Here is an 18335-nt window from a genome sequence, read left to right as displayed (position 1 = left end):
ATGCTATTGAAAGCTCTGCATCGTAAATCTGCACATACCAGATTCACTGTGTGTTCTCCTCCTAGAAGATGTAGTTGGTCGGGAAGTCAAGTTTGGTGAAGTCTGCTTCTCTTCTAACTCTTGCATGGATTCCTGATTCAGAGAAATACTGAATAAGCATAAGTATGAATATAAAAAGATTACAATTTCTCTAACAGTGTCTAAACCACTGATACTAGAGTGTGAAACTTAACTGATTTTACATCTGAGAATATATCAAATTGAAAGATCACCTTTAAAACATTTTCTGTTTCAAGCTGAAACCTGGCATCATCCTCAGGTGTGTCAACAAGCGTTGAGTCTGGAAAAAAAATCCAAAACCATATTATGATATAGCAGAAAAAGGTAATCTCAGGTTGAAAAAAAAAAAGCCACTACTGTAAAAGCAAGGGAGAGAAGTTAACTGCACACTATTTACAAAGTAAGTTCTAATCAGAACTTACAATCCATAAATTTTTTTGAACAACTCAAAAAACAACTTAACTCCTTTGCTTTTCAGGTATGTCCAGTACTTTCTTTACCTGTGATATTATGAAAATGGAAAAGGAAGGAGGAAGAAGAAATCCCAATCCCAAAGTAAGTCAGAATTATATTATAAATGCCTACAGATGAAGGATATGCATTGGCTAGGGTTCTGCAGACACAAAATAATGCATGTAGGAAATACTTTTACACTTCCTCCTCTCCAAAGTGTATTTTACTAGCTATCATCTTACAGGAACATTGATTTAAAAATACATTAAATAATGGAAGAAAAATTAGCTTTTGTTGACCTACTGCCAGCGTGGACCCAGAAGTAATCAATTACCTTCCCCTCCCCAAAACAGTCAGAGCTAGTTTAAGTACTGCAAACATAATAGTAGGTGCCCATAAAGACAGTGTCTTCCCCATTGAGCATTTGAGCACTTACCTTTAAAAAGAATCAGAAACAAATGGTGTCCTTAATACGGATTTAGAATGAAACTCACAAAACTGCCTCTGTTTTTTTACTTTTGGTTCGCTCACTTCTTATATTACCCCAAAATTACAGCTGTATCGGGCATTTTTATACTCCAGAAAAGAATGTGTGTAACAATTCTCCATTTATGGAGTATCTATCCATAGAGTTACCAACTTTTTCTAAGCATACAGACTTCTTAAAAATGACTCAATTTAGCTAATGTAGCTAAGCTTATGACCTGTTCTAAATGTATTCCACATTAAGTTTTGAACATGAAAACAGAATTAAAAAAAAAAAAAAAACACACATTGGAAAAAAAAAAATCAAAGAGGTTTACCCTGACTTCACTGTTGGCACAAGCTCAAACAGCTCATTTTTGGCTCTAAACCCTTCAAGATCATAAAAAAATTTGATTTGTAAGAAATACAAGCAGTCAAACAATTAAATTTTTGAATTCAGTCCCATTTGTGTTCAGCTCTCACTATGCTTGCTCTGGTTTATGTCCCACAAAATTACCCAAATGCAGTTCAGATTCAATTTTATTTCCAGAAAAAACAGTGCCTGGTTTGACTTGCTTTTACTTGCAGTCACTCTGGACAGTGCCATGTAAACTCAAATAGCTCATCATGGATGTTATCTGACCACTACGCACAAGATGCATTACTGTAGGCATCTGTATCTTCCCTGCTTCTATACCCCCGCAAAAAAGGCCCTCCAAAACTAGCTTACCTTGTTGATTGATTGCTACTAGATTTCTGGAAATCATTGAATATACTCTCCTTAGATGGGGATAAAAAAAGAGATGTTGCAAGTTAGTTACTGCAGAGTTCATACATACTCTGTGCATTTACCTATAAAGACGTCCATTTTAGAATTAATCATTTTTAGTGTGATAATGAGAAATGCCCCCAAAAAGCATACTAATTTCTGTGAGGAATGTGGAAAACAGTTGTTCTGTCTTGCTCAAGTTATTTCAGCTTTGTTATTTCACTTGTAAAAACAATGCCCAAACCAAAAAGCACTCTTTCTTCCTTTCTGAAGAACAGGAAGAGAGTTTATTCACCTCAATATATTTCAAAATGCTTTGTTTTTTAAATTCACTTCAAAAGCCAGGAAACAGAAGACCACAACTCTTGTTAAAACAATTTGACAAGAAGTTCCTAACAAATCAGCAGTGATTTTGAGCTCTAGCACTGATTCAAAATTATTCTTGCTAGAACTTGTACAAACCATTTGCACAGGTCTTGTAAGACAAGCAAACTTGCATTAAACCGTGATTTGTTAAGGCTCAGAAGACCAGGCATATAAGCACTGCAGCAAGGCAACCTATTCAAAAGGCAGGCTAAAATACTGTAGAGCTTTGTTCTGGAGTGAGGCACAATTATTGCATAGGAGAACATACTGGAATCAAATATGACTGTTCTCTGCTGTTAACTTTTAAAACCTAGATTGCCTCCTTCATACACAGGCTGTCAAGTCAGGAGTCCAATCTTACATGTTTCTGCAATCCCTTTGTAGCTGTTACATTACAAACGAAATGGGAAAATTCTTTTCTCAAAACTCAAGTGTCTGAGGCTACTGTACCCCTTTCAAGCTTGCAGATCATCTGAAATTCGTTGGTTATGAACATAAACATCAGCTCAGTAAGTTTCCAATTAAAAAAAAAAATAGGAGAAAAAGATCAGACCAGGTGATTAACTATAAAAGAGAACTAAACGTCTTTCAAGGCACAGAGAACTAAAAAACGCCATACATATTCATTATGTTCTACATCAGTTCATGAAGAGACTCTCAGAAAAACATGCCATTTTACCTGTGTTCTTTTACTGAAAAGCTTGGTACGCCAAATAAATCCCCAAGGAGATCATTTGCACAGTGCACAATATGCTGCTGTTTTTCATCATATAATTGTTTAGACATAATATATTGGCCAAGATAGAATATTACCTGTAAAATAAATGAAATATGCAGACATTAAATACATACACTTTGTTGTTACAAGTGTAAGAGAAAAGGCATTAAATTCATTGACACGTTTGCTCTTCTCATACCGAGTGCCTGAAACTCCCTTTGAGTTGCAATTTTCATCTATGGTTCACCAAGTACTCTGCTGTTCTACAGATAGCCAGAAACTGCAGTCTACAGTTTGAGAAACTTGCTCAAGGCAATCTAACAAGTCAGCAGGAGAACTGAAAACAATGTCCTGTCTCAGTACTTTCTACCCAAGCAGTGAACTACTCCCTCCCATTCACCCAGAACAAAAGAAGAATCCATCTCCATTTACTGTAATCTATCTTTGATGATTAAAAGTTCTCACCTCCTTCATAGTAAAAGTGTCCTTTTCTGCGCCAGCTAACTTCAACAACTTCAGCAATAATGGTTTTGGTTTAACCTGTGGTGGGAAGAAGAAAGAAAAACAGTCTGCAGCAGTTATTCAGTAAGTACAGTATTATTTATACAGATGAGTTTCTTCCTTCTGTATTTATCTGATATACAAACACACAACTCCATGAAAATCTATCTGCATTCAAGTTTTTGACTTTGCAAAGCTGGAAATTAAAAAGAAAATACCACAAACGCAATCTTACTAAGTTTCTCATACACCGTACATCCTAGCCTGAACCCTGATCTTTCAGTGGTGCACACAGATTTCTTGACTGGAGCTACAAGATTCTTTTGCTGATTCCACTGGAACAGGGCTGGGCCCTGAAGAATTCAGCTTCACACCTTTAGTCACTACAGTGACTCCAGAGAGGAGGCAGGAAGGCACGTGGACCTGTGAGGTCCAGAGTGCAACGAACAAAGCAGAGCTCTGGTCCATCTCTTCCCTATTTTCTTTCCATGACAGTTCAGGAGGCTGTGGTTTACATTTGGCAGCCGGGCTGCTTGCTTTCTTTAGGCTTTTCTTAGTGGGGATAAGCAGCCCTTGCCCTTTCCATCAGCTTTCAGTCCCTCCTACCTTTACAATACCCTGCCCCCCCCCACCCGGCACTATGCCAGTAGAGTTATTTCTGTGGCCATTCTATGAACAATTTCCAAGATAGAGGAGGGTCAGAATTACTTTCCCTCTCTTTTTTCTCCTGGCCAGTGCAGTGTCGTGATGCCATTCACCGCACTGCTAAACAAACAGCTGTGCTAGTACAGTGCAGGAGACAAGGACAAGCTGCAGGGGCTGGCACAACTGCCAAGAAAATGCCTGTGGAGCCATTGTCCAAGAGGTCCCAGCACAGTATATGCTACTCCAGACACTTTACCAACATCAAGAACATTCTAAGAACAGGCTAATATTTAGTTATTTAAACACATTCTCTAAAATAAGAAAAAGAACATATTACAAAAACATTTTGCAAGAAAACCTTAATAAAATACCATGAGGCAAAGAATAAATGCCTAAGAGGAGAGGGGGGCTTCCCTATATTCCATTTCAAACATCTGCGAAAACCAACATGAAGTCTTAATGCATTAACAAGCAATTAGATGCAAGAACCACATACAAGGAAAAAGACTAAACAAGTATGTGAACAGTGATACATATCTATTCACCCTTTCCAAATGCTAGAACTATTTAGAGAATGGAAGATATATTGCAGTTTCATAAAGGAAACAAACACTAGCTTAATAAAGCAATAAAGACTGCTTAACATAGTAAGGCAAGTCATAGTTTCAGGTCCCTGATTCCGCACTGGGTGCATGGGCTGAGATTCTTTTACCCCCAAGCCCTCTCTCCCCAACTCCTGCAAGCAGGAACTTCTTCCACACAGACCTGACTGTATATCATAGCTCCACATTAAGATGACTTTAAAAATATATTAAAAAAAAAAGATCGAGCCACAGTCCACTATTCTGCACTGTCACTTCATCATGGAAAGCCTAGATGCATAAAGCCTTAAATAGAAATGAAGACTCTTATTACAATTTGCTTACAAATTCCAAGACAGCAGAAAGTCAAAATGCCAAATTCAAAAACCTACAGTTATAACGGCAACATCAGTTCACACTATTTTTACAAGCAATGTATGTTTTGCACAAAGATCTTCCATAACTCTTCAGTTATGACACCTGTTACATTTTCTACCACGAAGCACTTAGCAGGATCAAATCTAACTATAAGGCCCTTTTAATTCGAAGAAAGTAACTTGAACATGGAAGTTGTCCAGGAAACAGAGTTCAGACCTAAACCACCAACCTCAACTGTAACCCACGAATGAGAAAGATTTACTTCGCAATTACAGGACCAAAGAGAGCGCATCTTCACCCAGCTTCCTGCCTTTTCTCTAACCATCGCTCCCTGAGCAAAACAGCCCCTCTTAATTAGGGGATAAAAGCTTTGCAAAAAGCAGGAAAACCTCGCGCGTCTAACAGAGCTACTGACCAGTGCCTCTTGCTCCGAAGCGGTGACAGAAGAGGGGCCCGTAAGGGAGGACATCTTGGTATTGCACATTTGCCTGCAGTTAAGGAGAAAACGGCCCCAAACATGTAACGCAGCAACACACCCCGGGCTTCCCCTCGCGCCGAGGGGCGGGCGCGGCGCGGCGCCCCGCAGCGGGCAAGGCCCGGCCCGGCGCCGCGCTCCGCCGCCCCCGCGGCAGCGCCCACTCACCTGGGTGGCCTCGTCCTACCCACACGCCGGGCTCCGGCCGCGGGTAGCTGGGCCGAGCCGGGCCGCCCCTTATATAGCGCTGCCAAGGGAAGGCAAGTCGGGGCTTAGCTCCTCCGCCGGCCGCGGCGCGACATGCCTGAGCATGACCCGGAGCGGCGGCGCTGCCGAGTCACCGCGGGGGGGGCGAGCGAGCAGGGCGCCGCCGCTGACTCACCGTGCCCGCTGGAAGGGGGGGGTGGAGAAGCAGGCCGGTGTCCGCGCCCCCTCCCCCCCGGCCCGCTTTCCCCCGCGGGCGGAAGCCGCAGGGCGCCGCGCCCCGAGCTGCCGCCGCCGCCGCCGCGCTTCAGCCTCCCCTCCCCCCGCGCCGGGGCCGCCGCGCGCCACGAGCGAGCCCCGGGCGGCCCCTCCGCCCCTGCCCCCGAGCGAGCCGGGCCCTGCACGCACCACCAGCCGCGCCCGCTCCGCTGCCCGGCCGGCGGCAGCTGGAGGGCCGGGGGCTCTACCGCGCCGCAGCGCGGCTCGCGCCCAGCGCCGCCATTTTCCCCGCCGCGCCGCGCCGCGCCGCCCGCAGGCGCCGCTAGCTCCCCCTCGCGGGCGCGGGGCTCTGCCCGGCGCCGCCAACGGCGCCGCCGCCGCGCGAGGCCCAGGAGAAGCCCGCTCGCACAGGGAGGCGGCGGCGGGCCGTGCCCGGGAGTTGGGGCACGGGCCGCGGTCTGCCTGCCTGTCCCCGGGGGGGGGGGGGAGTACAGACACAGTGTTTTGCGTAACGACCACCCCCCCAAACCCTAGGATTTTAGTAAACAAATAAAACGTGTTGCTGCTTAGGGACGTGAAGCATTGAGGAGACAAGAGCTGTAAGACCAGAGCTGCTTGGCGATAGCACGCGTGAATGAGTCTGATCTTCCGTTACAGTGCCTCACTTCTACTAAAAAATAAATATATCAAAAAGCCTTGGTTGCAGGCAGAAGTGCAACATCTCTCTGAATTCCCCTTGGACACATCAGCGCTTTCGGGGCGCAGCCCTGCTCCTGCAGTGCGCGGCGCAAGGCCGCACAGTGCCCACCGATGGAGGCCTCTTGCCCCGACTTCATGAACTCCAACTTTGAAACATCACACTGAGAGCATTTCTTTCAGAATAAATAACCTTAAGAGCTCTGATAGCAACCCTGTTTTTCTGTAATCCAGCTCCAGCATGTGTTAAGGACAGAAAGCTTGGCTATGTCAACTTTTTCTTGGCTATGTCAACTTTTTCGAAGGTTAATGAAGACAATGGCTCTTTCTTATAATCCACATAAATTGACAGAATGTGTTGCCTGTGTGAACAGACAATAATATCTTTGGATAGGATTTGATTTGCAAGCCTCATTTATGCTCTTTTTTTAACCTGTTTTTTCACTGATACTTAGGAGAGGAAGTAGAAAATTTTACCTCATCCAAAGAGAATCGGATAATCTGCGAACTATGTTCCTTTCATCTCCCATCCTGTAATTTTGAGTATCCTTTAAGCGCAGTGTATTTAGACGTATGTTATTTTCACTGTTAGTTAATTAATTTCTGGCATCTACACTTCCAGTAGAACTAGTTAGTTCTCAGTGTAACTCTGCTTTCTGATTCTTGGGTTTAGTCTTTGGCCATAGCGATGTTTTAAAATTATATTTGAGCAATGAAAACAGTGGTTAAAGAACAAGTGCTACAGACAATGTTTAAAGATAGGCTGTAGTAGAGTGAGCACTATGTTCTATGACTCAATAATACTAATTTTCCATGACAACTAACTTGTCCAAACAAGCAATGGATAACTGCCTGGACTTGTCCATCGGCCAAATAAAGATTTTTCAACAACAACATGACCTTCTGAAAATTCCAGAAATAGTTTAAATCTAGACATTTGTGTGATGACAGATTTTCAGGACAGCTTGTTATCCCTCTAAAGCATAAAGCTCAAGGTCCAGTGAGTGACATCTGAGAAGCTGTCAGAACTCTGAAAACGCATTTACTTTCTGTTATCACCAGTGTTTCAAGGCACAGAAATCTGTTTTCCTGAGTGGAATCTCCTGCCATTCACGAAGTAAGATACAGCTTCCAATTTCCACCTGGCACCCAAATTTACTGAGATCCTTAGCTAGCTAGCTCGATCGCTAGGAGAAAATAATTTTACAGAAAAATGCAATAATGTAGAACTGGGTGACTACACTAAGATTTAATGCTGAACAGCAATATTATCAATGTTCAGTCTTGTCCTGATGTGGCATGTAAACTGTTCAATTTCTGTACAAAATGCATTTTACCTTAGTGAGGCAAAATAAAAATTCAGAGTATCTCTGTAGCTCTTCCAAAAATATGTCACATTATTGAGCCTTGTCTTAAGCAAAGTATCATTTTGTTCAGGCTGTGTAGAAATTAATTCAGGTGATTTTTAAATTAGCAGTAAGTTTTCTACATTAACACAGTCTAAGATGGTAGCTATGGCTTTCTTTTTCCTCTTCTCAGACAACAGCATCTTGTAACCAATTTGTAGTTAAATTGTGTTTCTTTCACAATTTTTCCTTACCAATTCATTAACTGCTAGGAGAAAAACAGTTTCTGTTCAGAATTTTTATTAGTCTTGGAGGACAATCTTATCTCTTTTCTCAGACACACTAATCCCAAGTCAAGGGGAGCTGAGAGTAAGTAAAATATGCTGTCTGTGCTTGGTTAAAGAGATAGGAGGGCATTTCCTGACATGTGACACTGCACCACTTTTTTCCTATTTGTCATTAATACAACATATGCTGTATATACATCAACATGCACAGTTGTTTTCTTATGCTTGATAATGCTGGACAAGTATAGTTAAAATGTTTTATTTGGAAAAAATGGTACTCATGCTGACCACCTGACCACACTGAAGAGAGATCAGATTCTAAAAACGTGCAAACTGACTGAAGTCAGTATTTATTTAGAGTATGCATATGTCGTAATATATATTCCAAAATGATCACATTTTAGCTCTGCATATTTATTTTTACCTCTATGTTGACTCTTCATAAAATACATAAGGAAAGGGGTCATCAGTCCTTTCTCGGGGGTAAAATTCAGTGTTCTCAAATAATCTTCCAGTGAAAATTTCTCTCTGTCTGAAACAGTGATTTGTCTTAATTAAGGGCAGATGCAACTCTGTGAACTTCCCTGAAGCATGTACACTTTGGCAAAATTTCTGAGAAGAAAGCAAGTATTATATGCTATTCTTGCTACAAATAGAATATAGAGAGAGTACCTTTCTAGAATGCTAATTCTGTACATAAATTTCTGTACTGTAGATAAAGTAATAGATCCTTAAAGGGTGAATAATAAGTTTGTATAGTTTGGAGAAATGAATTCCCCACTATTATAAGGTCCTAAAAAGAAAGGAAACATCATTACACTAAAGCCCCACCTGCAGCGGGTTTTCAATCTCTGCGTAATTTGTTTCTAACAATACAGAAAATATCTGACTCAGACGTAGCCCAGCTGCCTTAACTGGAGATACCCACTGCATATCATGGTTAACTAACATAATATGAAACTCTTTTTAATATAAATTAAGATTCTAACTATGGACATTTCGTTGTTCAGAGTTTGTAAGCTAAATTCTTTTCTGAAATAGGTCTGGTCTAGGCACATATCCCAGAGGAAAGGTGGGTTGCTGTGCTGCCAGGATGCCCAGCCCAAGTGAATGGATGGGCCATTAAAGACTTCAATACCAGATTTCTGTTACTCGCCAATTTTTTTTCCTTTCCCATTCCAACATGTCCTACCTATCCTTTTGTGGCTTACTGGCTAGTCAACACAGAGCACATACGTGAAATGGCTGGTCCAAAGATCCCACATGCAGATAAGTGGCATGGATGGCCAGGGTTTGTCAGTTCTGATCTACAAGCTGTTTGCTGCTTCAGGGCTGTCAGATGGTGGGTTAACCTCATATGCTGCCTATCAGCTGTTCCCAGGCCAAAAAAAAAGAAGTACTCTGGGTCCATACATTGTGCTGATGCACTGTTTCCAAAGCCTTAGACTACATCTCTATTAGTGTGACACAAAGCTGTGATCAGTCATGTGCTGCAGATTGTTGGGCACAGCAAGATATAACGGCAGCGGGAAAAGGATGCTGAAATATAATGGGCATGTACGGCCTAACAGGGCTTTCTGCCAGGCCTCTCTGCTTCAGCAAAGGGCTTCAGCCTGCCATGACCCTACATGCCAGTCTCTGGATCAGTGCACTTTGGATAAATACAAGAGAAAGAGTTTTGTTGTTTTGTTGACATTCCTGTTTCATTTAAGTGTGTAAGAAAAAAAGCGCATTTGATAAGTAAGCCTCATGCCAGTAATACCATGCCCAGCTCTGAGAAGTAATACTTTTCAAGCTAAAACCTATTCCAACAGAGAGATAGGTCGATGTGTAGTACCACCACCAGAAACTTCTTACCACAGGTGAAGCCCAAATTCTACTAAATAAGACAGCGATGCAGCCTTCCTGGTGACAATTTCGAACAGACAATAATGACAAGTGGAAATCAAGAGCAAGGCCCATAGCAAGAGTAGGAACCATAGAACTGGATGGAAAGGCAGGTTTGATCTTTGATGCTATTGCAACTATTTAACAGTGAACACAAAGCTTTACAGTGCTGGTGTTTCTCTGGTGCATGGGAATTGTGTCTGGCTTCCCTTGGGCTGCGCTGGCTTTCCTAACAATCATAGCCATGCTTTGGATTGGGGCCTTCTAGGAAATATTGCGTGGCAGGCATTCAGCAGTTTCACCAGCGTGCACACTCTGGTCTCAACTACCTTCAGTATTTTATGGGTGGTTTGGATATTAGATTAGCAGTTTCTTACATTTCCACAATTCTTTATCAAGCAGCTACCAAATTCAACTTTGTTTATTTTGAAAGATGTAAAATTATGTCAGGTGGAATGGCAAAGATGGTCTAAAACAAAATGTTTTTTTAATAGCTGGTCATGAGCTCTTACCTTCCTCATACAGACACTCAGTTCCAGTAAGCTCTGCTCTTGCAAGCGTTAAGCACAAACTGTTTCGAAAACACCTAAAGCTAGAATAATCCAACATCAGAAGACAGAAGTTCTTTTGCTTATGTTTACTCTTTATGGCATCTGCGAGACACTGGGAGTCTGTCAGCCCAAATTTGATTCATACTCAGTAGCAGCTCAATCAGCCCCAAGCAAAATTAACCAAAACAATAGTGTATGCCTTCTAAAGGGAGGTCAACTGGCAAAAATATAAGACTACTATCTTGAACTTCTGCTTGGAAGTGCTCAATATCCAACATGGAATTAAGATATGTTTTCTCTCCTTTAGTTTCCTGTTTAGTCCTTGCTTTTGAAAGCAGCTCACAGAGTGATACTAAAGAACTGAAAGAGAAACCTCTCAGGAAAAAGTTCTTCTGACTCACAGTAGTTTTGCTTGGGAACATTACTGAGTGAGAAAACATGTTTTCCCCCTACTCTTGTTAAACAAGGGTGAAGTATGTGGCTAGAATGTGACAGTTGCCCACTTTACTAATCTGTAGCTGTGAAAATTAAATAATCCAGTGATCTCGCCTTCTGTAGGAGTACTTGATTGTATGTAATTAGATCAGAGAAAGCCTCAGTTTAAGGATGGTCATGTGCCTTGTTTAAGCAAACTAGGATGACACTATTTCAGTCGCAAACTGTTTTTTTAATTCAGTGTTCAATTGTCATTCAAATGCAGTATTCAATCTAGCACAAAACACATTTCTGTTGAAGGGAGTGGCCCAGGCAGGTGTGGGTGTGGTATAGACAGGCTAATTGGATTCATGGGAAAGACTGAGGTGTCTTTCAGAAGCTCCTAAGGAAACACTGAAATGTATTCAAGGACAACACAGGTCTAAGAGAGGTGTAACCAAACATAGCATGTAATCCAAATCCTGCCTGTTTGGGATGCCATATATGGACAGACTACAGTTGCTGATGAGGTCAGGCCTCAGAGTACTATTAAAGTCAGGCTGCAGTTTGGATTAGAGGAGGGGAAGATAGAAAAATTGATTTTAACTGTCTGGCTATTATTTAAACTGTTCATTCGTTACTAACAACAAAACCCAGGAGGGTGTTAGTTTACACAAGCTGCTTCTTAGCTGAGACCCGTTCTATGGATCTGACCATACTGATCTGATCATATGGATCTGAGCTAGAATTGTCCCAGCCTTGCTAATTCATTTGTCCACATCTCTCCTGCATGCTCCCATGCTTGCTTTCTTGCTGCCACAAGGAATACAAGGAATACTAATGCTTGTTTTGGACCATTAAGTCACTATAATGTCCTCCCTTGAAGACCTTATTGTGGTCTGCTTCACAATTTAATATTTTGCTGATACAGCTTTGTTGACTGGAGTATAATTTTCCTTCACCCAGGAAGAGCTGTCCAATCCTGAAAAAAGCTTTAGCATAGGCTGTATGTTCTTACAGTCTTTTCACTAATATGATTGATTTTGCTTGTGAAGTACAAAGTCACTTTTTTGGGGGGTTTCTGGGTTATTAACTGGGTTTCTACTTTTGAGAGCATAACTTTGCCAATATACCTTTAGCATATAGCTTGCAGTGTACACAGTTAAACAACAATGCTAGTAGCTACACAAATAGTCTGGAGTGATTACTCAAGTCATTATCTAGTGTCTGGGCTAGCCTGGACTTGAAATCTTGAAGGTTAGTTTGAGTAGTTTCAGTCAAAGAGTCTCTTGCAATCACAAACAAGATTGTATTATGAAGCTTGGATGTGTATTGCAGTTTGGAAGTAGATTTGCTGAGAAGATGAGTTTATCTCCTGCAAATTAGGCATGGATGCAGCTACCTTGCTAAGTCATGCTTTTAAAGAGCAGTGCTGCTTTCCTGTCTAACTAACCTGCATTTTTCTTTATCTATATGCCCTCTCTTGGTTCAGATGGGCCCTGATCAAATATTACCTCATCATTTAATTGCTGGCATGTATATAGTTCCTGAGAAGCAAGCAGAGAAGTTTTTATAGTGTCCATTCCTCTGTCAGTAAATTCATACCTGTTTAAACACAGACATGAAAAAAACAACATGTAAGTAAACATTCATGCCACAGAAAGACAAAGGTTCCCTCTGTGGATGGAGGAAACAGTAACAACAGCTCTATGTAAGAAAACTGCTGTCCCAGTTTTACTAGGAGGAGAGCCGTATCTGTGCACAATCTATTACCTTCCAGTGACTGCAGTGGTACGGACCTTCTGACTGATGCACAAAACAGGGTTTGTCAGTCCAGTGAAACCAGTACAGTCTGAATCCATGGAAATGCTGGAGCATCCTGCATTACAATCGGCCTGAACCCCAACTGAGAACCAAACCAAGAAAAAGACCGAATCTAGAGACTCTTAATAGTGAGTCTGTATGTACTGCATTACTTTATAAACAAGCCAACACTGCATAACTCTGTGTCCAGATAGCGGCCATTCAATCTTACCACCCTGTGCACACCAAAATGATGGCCAAACTTGGACTGAGCGAAAGACACTCTTATGAGAAAAACACAGAAGAAAAAGGCAGGTTTTCTAGATCAAGAGCCAGTAGATATACGTACAAGAATGACAAGCTGGGGGAGTACAAAATAAATTCACTGATGGATCCCAGAGAGCTATAGCCAAATTTGTACTAAATTTTCCTCTCTCCTAGCTGGCAAAGTAGCTTGCCAGACGGTGTTTTACACCTCAAGCATATTGAACATTGCACAAAGAGATAGGGTATACTGGAGAGGCAGACAGTCTTCTCAGAGTGTGTGGTTTGCGTAGTATAATAAATATGCAGTAATTTTTTTTAGTGTTTCTAGTCATATATTACAGTGTTCTGATAAAAAAAAAAAAGATCTGAAGGGAAGGGGATTTTTACACTGCGTATATGAGTTCTTCTTTAACTATCCTAACATCCACATGGCATAGTTATGATATAGCTGCAGTGGTCCACAGATTATATTTTTATTTTGAGTGATTCTTTTCCAGGTTTCTTCCTTTATCAATAGTTCAAATTGGAAGGTTTAGACTTCTCAGATCTATCAGATCTTGCATCCTCTATTTTTATTCATGGCTGACTATGTGTTTATTTCCTTCAGTCCCATGTATATAGCTCTCTGTACTTGGATCTCCACAGAGAACATAACCCTCATCTTTATAGTCATCTTGCTGTCCATTGGCAATAATCTGCCAGGATTGTCAAAGTTAATATCGATATGACATAAACATATTAACGACCGTTAAGGATGTAACGGCTTTGATGATATCCACTGTTTATTCACTGATGTTCTTACTGGCCCTGTTTAATCTCTTCCTTCCACTGATCCTCAAGGTTTGTCCCTTGCTTTCACAGAGGTTACCTAAAACACAGCAGGAGCTATTTTGCCTCAGCTTCCAGACTCCATCTATGTAAGAATTTCCCATTCTGCAGCTTACTCTAGTAAGTTCAGTTACTTCTAGTAAGTTTAGCCCAGTACAGTACAGTTCACAGCTCCTTTTTCCTACCCAAATGTCTGGTAAAAAAAGGGTTTCATGAGCTGGGGAAGGAGGAACTAAATCTCATCTTCCAGAATTAATGGAGGGCTACCATCATGACTGCTATCTAAGGAGACCAAAATAGGAAATATCCCTTTGCCATAACAGAACATGCAAATGTTCCTAAAGATCTTGAGAGCTGTAGGTCTTTCCAGACCTCCCCAAATATTGGTGATCCTTCAGTGGCAAATCTGCCACAGAGAAAAATGTTTTTCTGTGGAAGATTTGCAAGGCCGTGTGCAAGATGCTAAGCCTAGGCACCTAGGCCCTTCAAAAGGCCCATATATCTTTGGGGAAATGATCTGGCAAAGAAGGTCGCTGGCTGTTCTTGGGACAAGAGCTGAGAGAGATGCAAGAGGCAGTTCCAGTGCACCAGCTGTGATGATTCATCTGCCTGTGCCAAGTGGGGTGGTGAGGCCCTGGAATGTGACAGCCACATGCTTCTCCTGAATGAAGGGGAGAGCGCTCATGTACATTTTCCACTCTCACAGCTGCAGTTAGAAACTAAGAAAGTGTGATTTTGGCATTCTGAAGTTTAGGTGCCAAATACTAGGTTAGGGTGACCAGCGCTGTCCTGAGCTTCTTTTTTACATTCATCTCTGAATTTCTGCTCTTTCCTCTCTACTATGCCTTTCTCCCAATACTTGCATATTCTCTTTCTCCTTCTCCCATGTCATTGCTGCTTTTCAGGTTTTGTTAGTATTTCCACAGTATATGTAAAGCATGCACTCTCTAGACATACAAAAATAGTTTCCTAGAAAGAGCTTGCAAACTCTTCTGCAAATATGGTTACATATCTTATTTTTTCTGTAATTACATGTGAAAATGTTTGTAGAATTGGCTCAATAATAAAAAAGATAGCAGGAGGGTTTGTTTTTTTTTAGTGTTTTAATATCCACATATTTCACACCCTGTTTTGAGCTGCTGTTTTCCTGTTCTGTTAAATTGTTTTGGTTCTTCACAACTTCCCTCTGAAAGTCACCTGATACTGGTTGACACCTGATACTGGCCTGAGGAAGACTCTGATGGGCCCAGCTCCACTACAGAACTTGAACAAGATGGTTAGGTCTTGTAGGTAACTTGTTTCTGTCCCCAGAATATTTTCCTTGACTATATTTAAACAGGAAGACGCAGGGGGATTCCCCCACCCTGCTGCCCTAAAAATTGAAACCTCTGAGGGCACTACAGTTCAGGGTAACACCCAGCGTCTATCAGGTAAGTTGGAGGGAGGGAGGAAATATGAATCTAGCTGCTATATACATTTTCAAAGGATATGCATGCCAGTAAGCTTGCTTTTTACCACCTCCCCTGGCTCCATTAATTGGTCTAACTACCAACGCCCTGTTGTAAACTACTTCTGTTCACAAACTTTGCCCACAGCCTTAGACCATCCTGGCTTTGTAAGGAGCTTTGTCAGTGACAGTTTGCTGGTGCTTGTGCCATCTGGTGGTGAAAGGTTATTTTTCATCCTAAACACGCGAAGAAAGGCTCCTAGAAATAAGTGAAGAAAACTTTTACAAATCATTCCATTAATGCCGCTGCAAAAGTAGGACACAAACTAAACCAGTCCCACTCTGACTGCAGGTTAAAAAGTCATGCAAAATATTTGCCTGTGTTGTGCATGGTTCCACCGAAGATTTAGTATCTCACTTGCCTCCAGACAAAGCAAGTACATGGATTTTTGGCATTATTTCATTCAGGAGGTATCGCAGAAGCCCAATACGTATCACACCTACATTTAGAAATATTCTTTCTAGTTGTAGTAGCTTTTATTCTGTGTATTTTGTTGGCAGTTTCTTCTGCCTTTCTTGTGTACCTGGATAGATATTCAGGCATTGTGCTTTGACTTCTGACCCATCTTAATTATCTTGAAACTGTGGTGCTCAGATATGAGACAAGGCCATAGAGAACACAGCATGGTAGGAGACTTTAAGAGAAATACACTATGACAGCGTTACTCTCCAAGGAAAATTCCCAAATCCACCTCTATGGCTCTGTAAGATATTGCTGCATCATGACTTATTTGGCTCATCAGACAGCCTACAGTTTCCTCACGTAAGTAGAACAAGCCTCACACAAACATATCCAGAAACATAGTGCAGTGAGACATTTGAGAGCACAGGTCTCCTGGCTTTCAGCACTGAGGGTTTGAAGAAGATTCATGAGAACATCTGCTCCCCTAATTTCTACTGAAGCAGGACTGGTAAAATACAAACCATCCCTTTTGGCAGATACTTGCCTAACCTGGTCTTTAATGCTTTCAGTTCAGGAGATGCCACAATATCTCATCTTTCTCACCAGACAGGATGTAGGTAAAGCTGCAGAGAATCATTGACTTGGGCCTATCTTACTCTTCCTGACCCCTGGTCAGGCAGATCATCTACTGTATCTGCTGTGCTCTAGGGAACCTATCAGTGATGGGACTCACTCAGCTGCACAGTCACACTAAAACTGTTCTGTTTAATGGTCAGATAGCAAGGTTTTAACAAGTATTTCTTCAGTGTGCATGCCATTTCAGAGATCTGTTCCTACCCAGCTGTTCCCATCCTCTTGCTGCCCCTTCTGTTGTACTGGCGCAGCTATTTACGCAGCCATAGCATAAACTGGATGAAGGGATCTGACACACCTGAAAAATAACGCAATTTTGCTGCAGGTTATTTTTCAGCAAGATTAGTTCCCCAAGCTTGTCCTGAGTAGCTATGCAGTGACTAGGCCAGGACACCCCTGGAATGGTGGCATACAGGTAGAAAGGGGAAAAGACAGGATGTGCCTCAGCTGGCTTAGCATACTGAAGGTGAAGTTTACAGAAAGCTTGGTGGATTTCACAGCTCATGACTGCAAAAAGAGATGTCACATTCCCATCTTCCTGTTATCCCCACTGCTAGCTGCAAACTCTGGTGGCCTTACCAGGTAAGGGCTCTTTCAGAAGCAGCTGGGTGCTGGTCTGACCCAGCCATCTTGCATGGTTACGTGATGCAGCTGAGCCCATCAAATTCTCACTGAAAAAAATGACCTGAGCCCATCTAATGTCCTAATGAAACATTGGTCTAGCCATGAGTTGTGCATTCCCAGCCAAGTATTCTGACCCTCCTTTGAGCTAGCTTTGGCTCACTTGACACAGAGTTAGCCAGCTCAGTAGTAGGACGTTTTCCTTTATTTGCTGCTAGTAAGTCAGCTTGATTTATCATAGTCAGATGAGCACAGGAGACATCACAACAAAAACAGCAGGAACATACAGCTGGGAGCAGAGAGTTGGAGATGGAAACAGGGCCCAGAAATAACCCCCTTTGAAGGAAGGCTGTTGTTCGGTGGTCTCTCCCTCATCACAGTGGTTACACCCTGCATGTCCTACAATTACCTCTGGTACCAGTCACCTGGGCTGAAAAACCCTGCACTACCTCCTGTGATAGCATCTCACTAAAAAATTATGTTCTGCTGATAACTAGGTCCACATTCCCAGAAGTCAGAATTAAAGAGTACGTTACCACTGATACTTACTTTAGTTAGCCCTATCCAACTTTCCTTATGTTGCAAGGGAGCTGAAGACTTTCTTTGCAAGGTGAGTTGGGTTGATTCTACCAATGAAGACACTTTCAATGGTAATTTGCAGAGCCGTTCTGTTTTATAGCTCATTTACTCTGTACTTCAAGCTGAACCTGTTCTCTTCTGTGAAAGCTTCTTTGGAAATGCACATCTTGACATCTGTAGAGGGCACACCTCAGCTGTGTTCCACTTGTACAGCTGCTTAAGGGAATTTTCTTTGTGATAACAAATACACACATTTTACTGCAGCAACTCTTTTTCTCCTTGTACAAGACCAAGAAGAAGGGAGACCCTCTTTCATCTCACAGCTAATCTTTGCATCACTTTCAAAGCTTTCTCCCACACAATTCCACAACTATGATCCTGATATTCCTTTGCCTATTAGCATCCATGATTTGCTATTGCTATTAGAAGTTTGTTCAAGCAAATAATGTTGCTCCAGTTCAAGACATCACTTCTCTCAGCTGCTGGCTCTAATTTCTGGCAGCCAAAAGTGACTGCCCCTGTACCACAGTAAGCAGGAGAGATCACCTGCCCACATCTCAGTAGGTTCAGTTCCCAGCCTGGCCTGTTAAACTGCTGCTCAAATGGTTGCATCCAAGGGAAAGCATGGCATGGACACACATTCCTCTTTGCTTACACAGACAGGAAAGGACAATAATCT

The 18335-nt window shown here is 42.0% G+C and overlaps 1 protein-coding gene across 2 annotated transcripts in view; it reads right to left on the bottom strand.

The window, feature by feature from the left end:
- Positions 1-18335, bottom strand: part of MDM2 (MDM2 proto-oncogene) — a 45821-nt gene that overhangs the window by 13432 nt on the left and 14054 nt on the right. For both annotated transcript variants that reach the window (XM_064508886.1, XM_064508889.1), the window contains exons 4-8: positions 3297-3371; positions 2793-2926; positions 1709-1758; positions 273-340; positions 39-132 (exon numbers count right to left, since the gene is read on the bottom strand). In XM_064508886.1, the coding sequence (XP_064364956.1) occupies positions 39-132; positions 273-340; positions 1709-1758; positions 2793-2926; positions 3297-3371 (421 nt within the window). The remainder of the gene's footprint in view (positions 1-38; positions 133-272; positions 341-1708; positions 1759-2792; positions 2927-3296; positions 3372-18335) is intronic.

This window comes from Dromaius novaehollandiae, chromosome 1, assembly GCF_036370855.1.
Source record: "Dromaius novaehollandiae isolate bDroNov1 chromosome 1, bDroNov1.hap1, whole genome shotgun sequence".
Taxonomy (NCBI): Eukaryota; Metazoa; Chordata; class Aves; order Casuariiformes; family Dromaiidae; genus Dromaius; species Dromaius novaehollandiae.
Note: the sequence above shows the minus strand (reverse complement) of the source record. Positions and strands in the feature narration are given on the sequence as shown.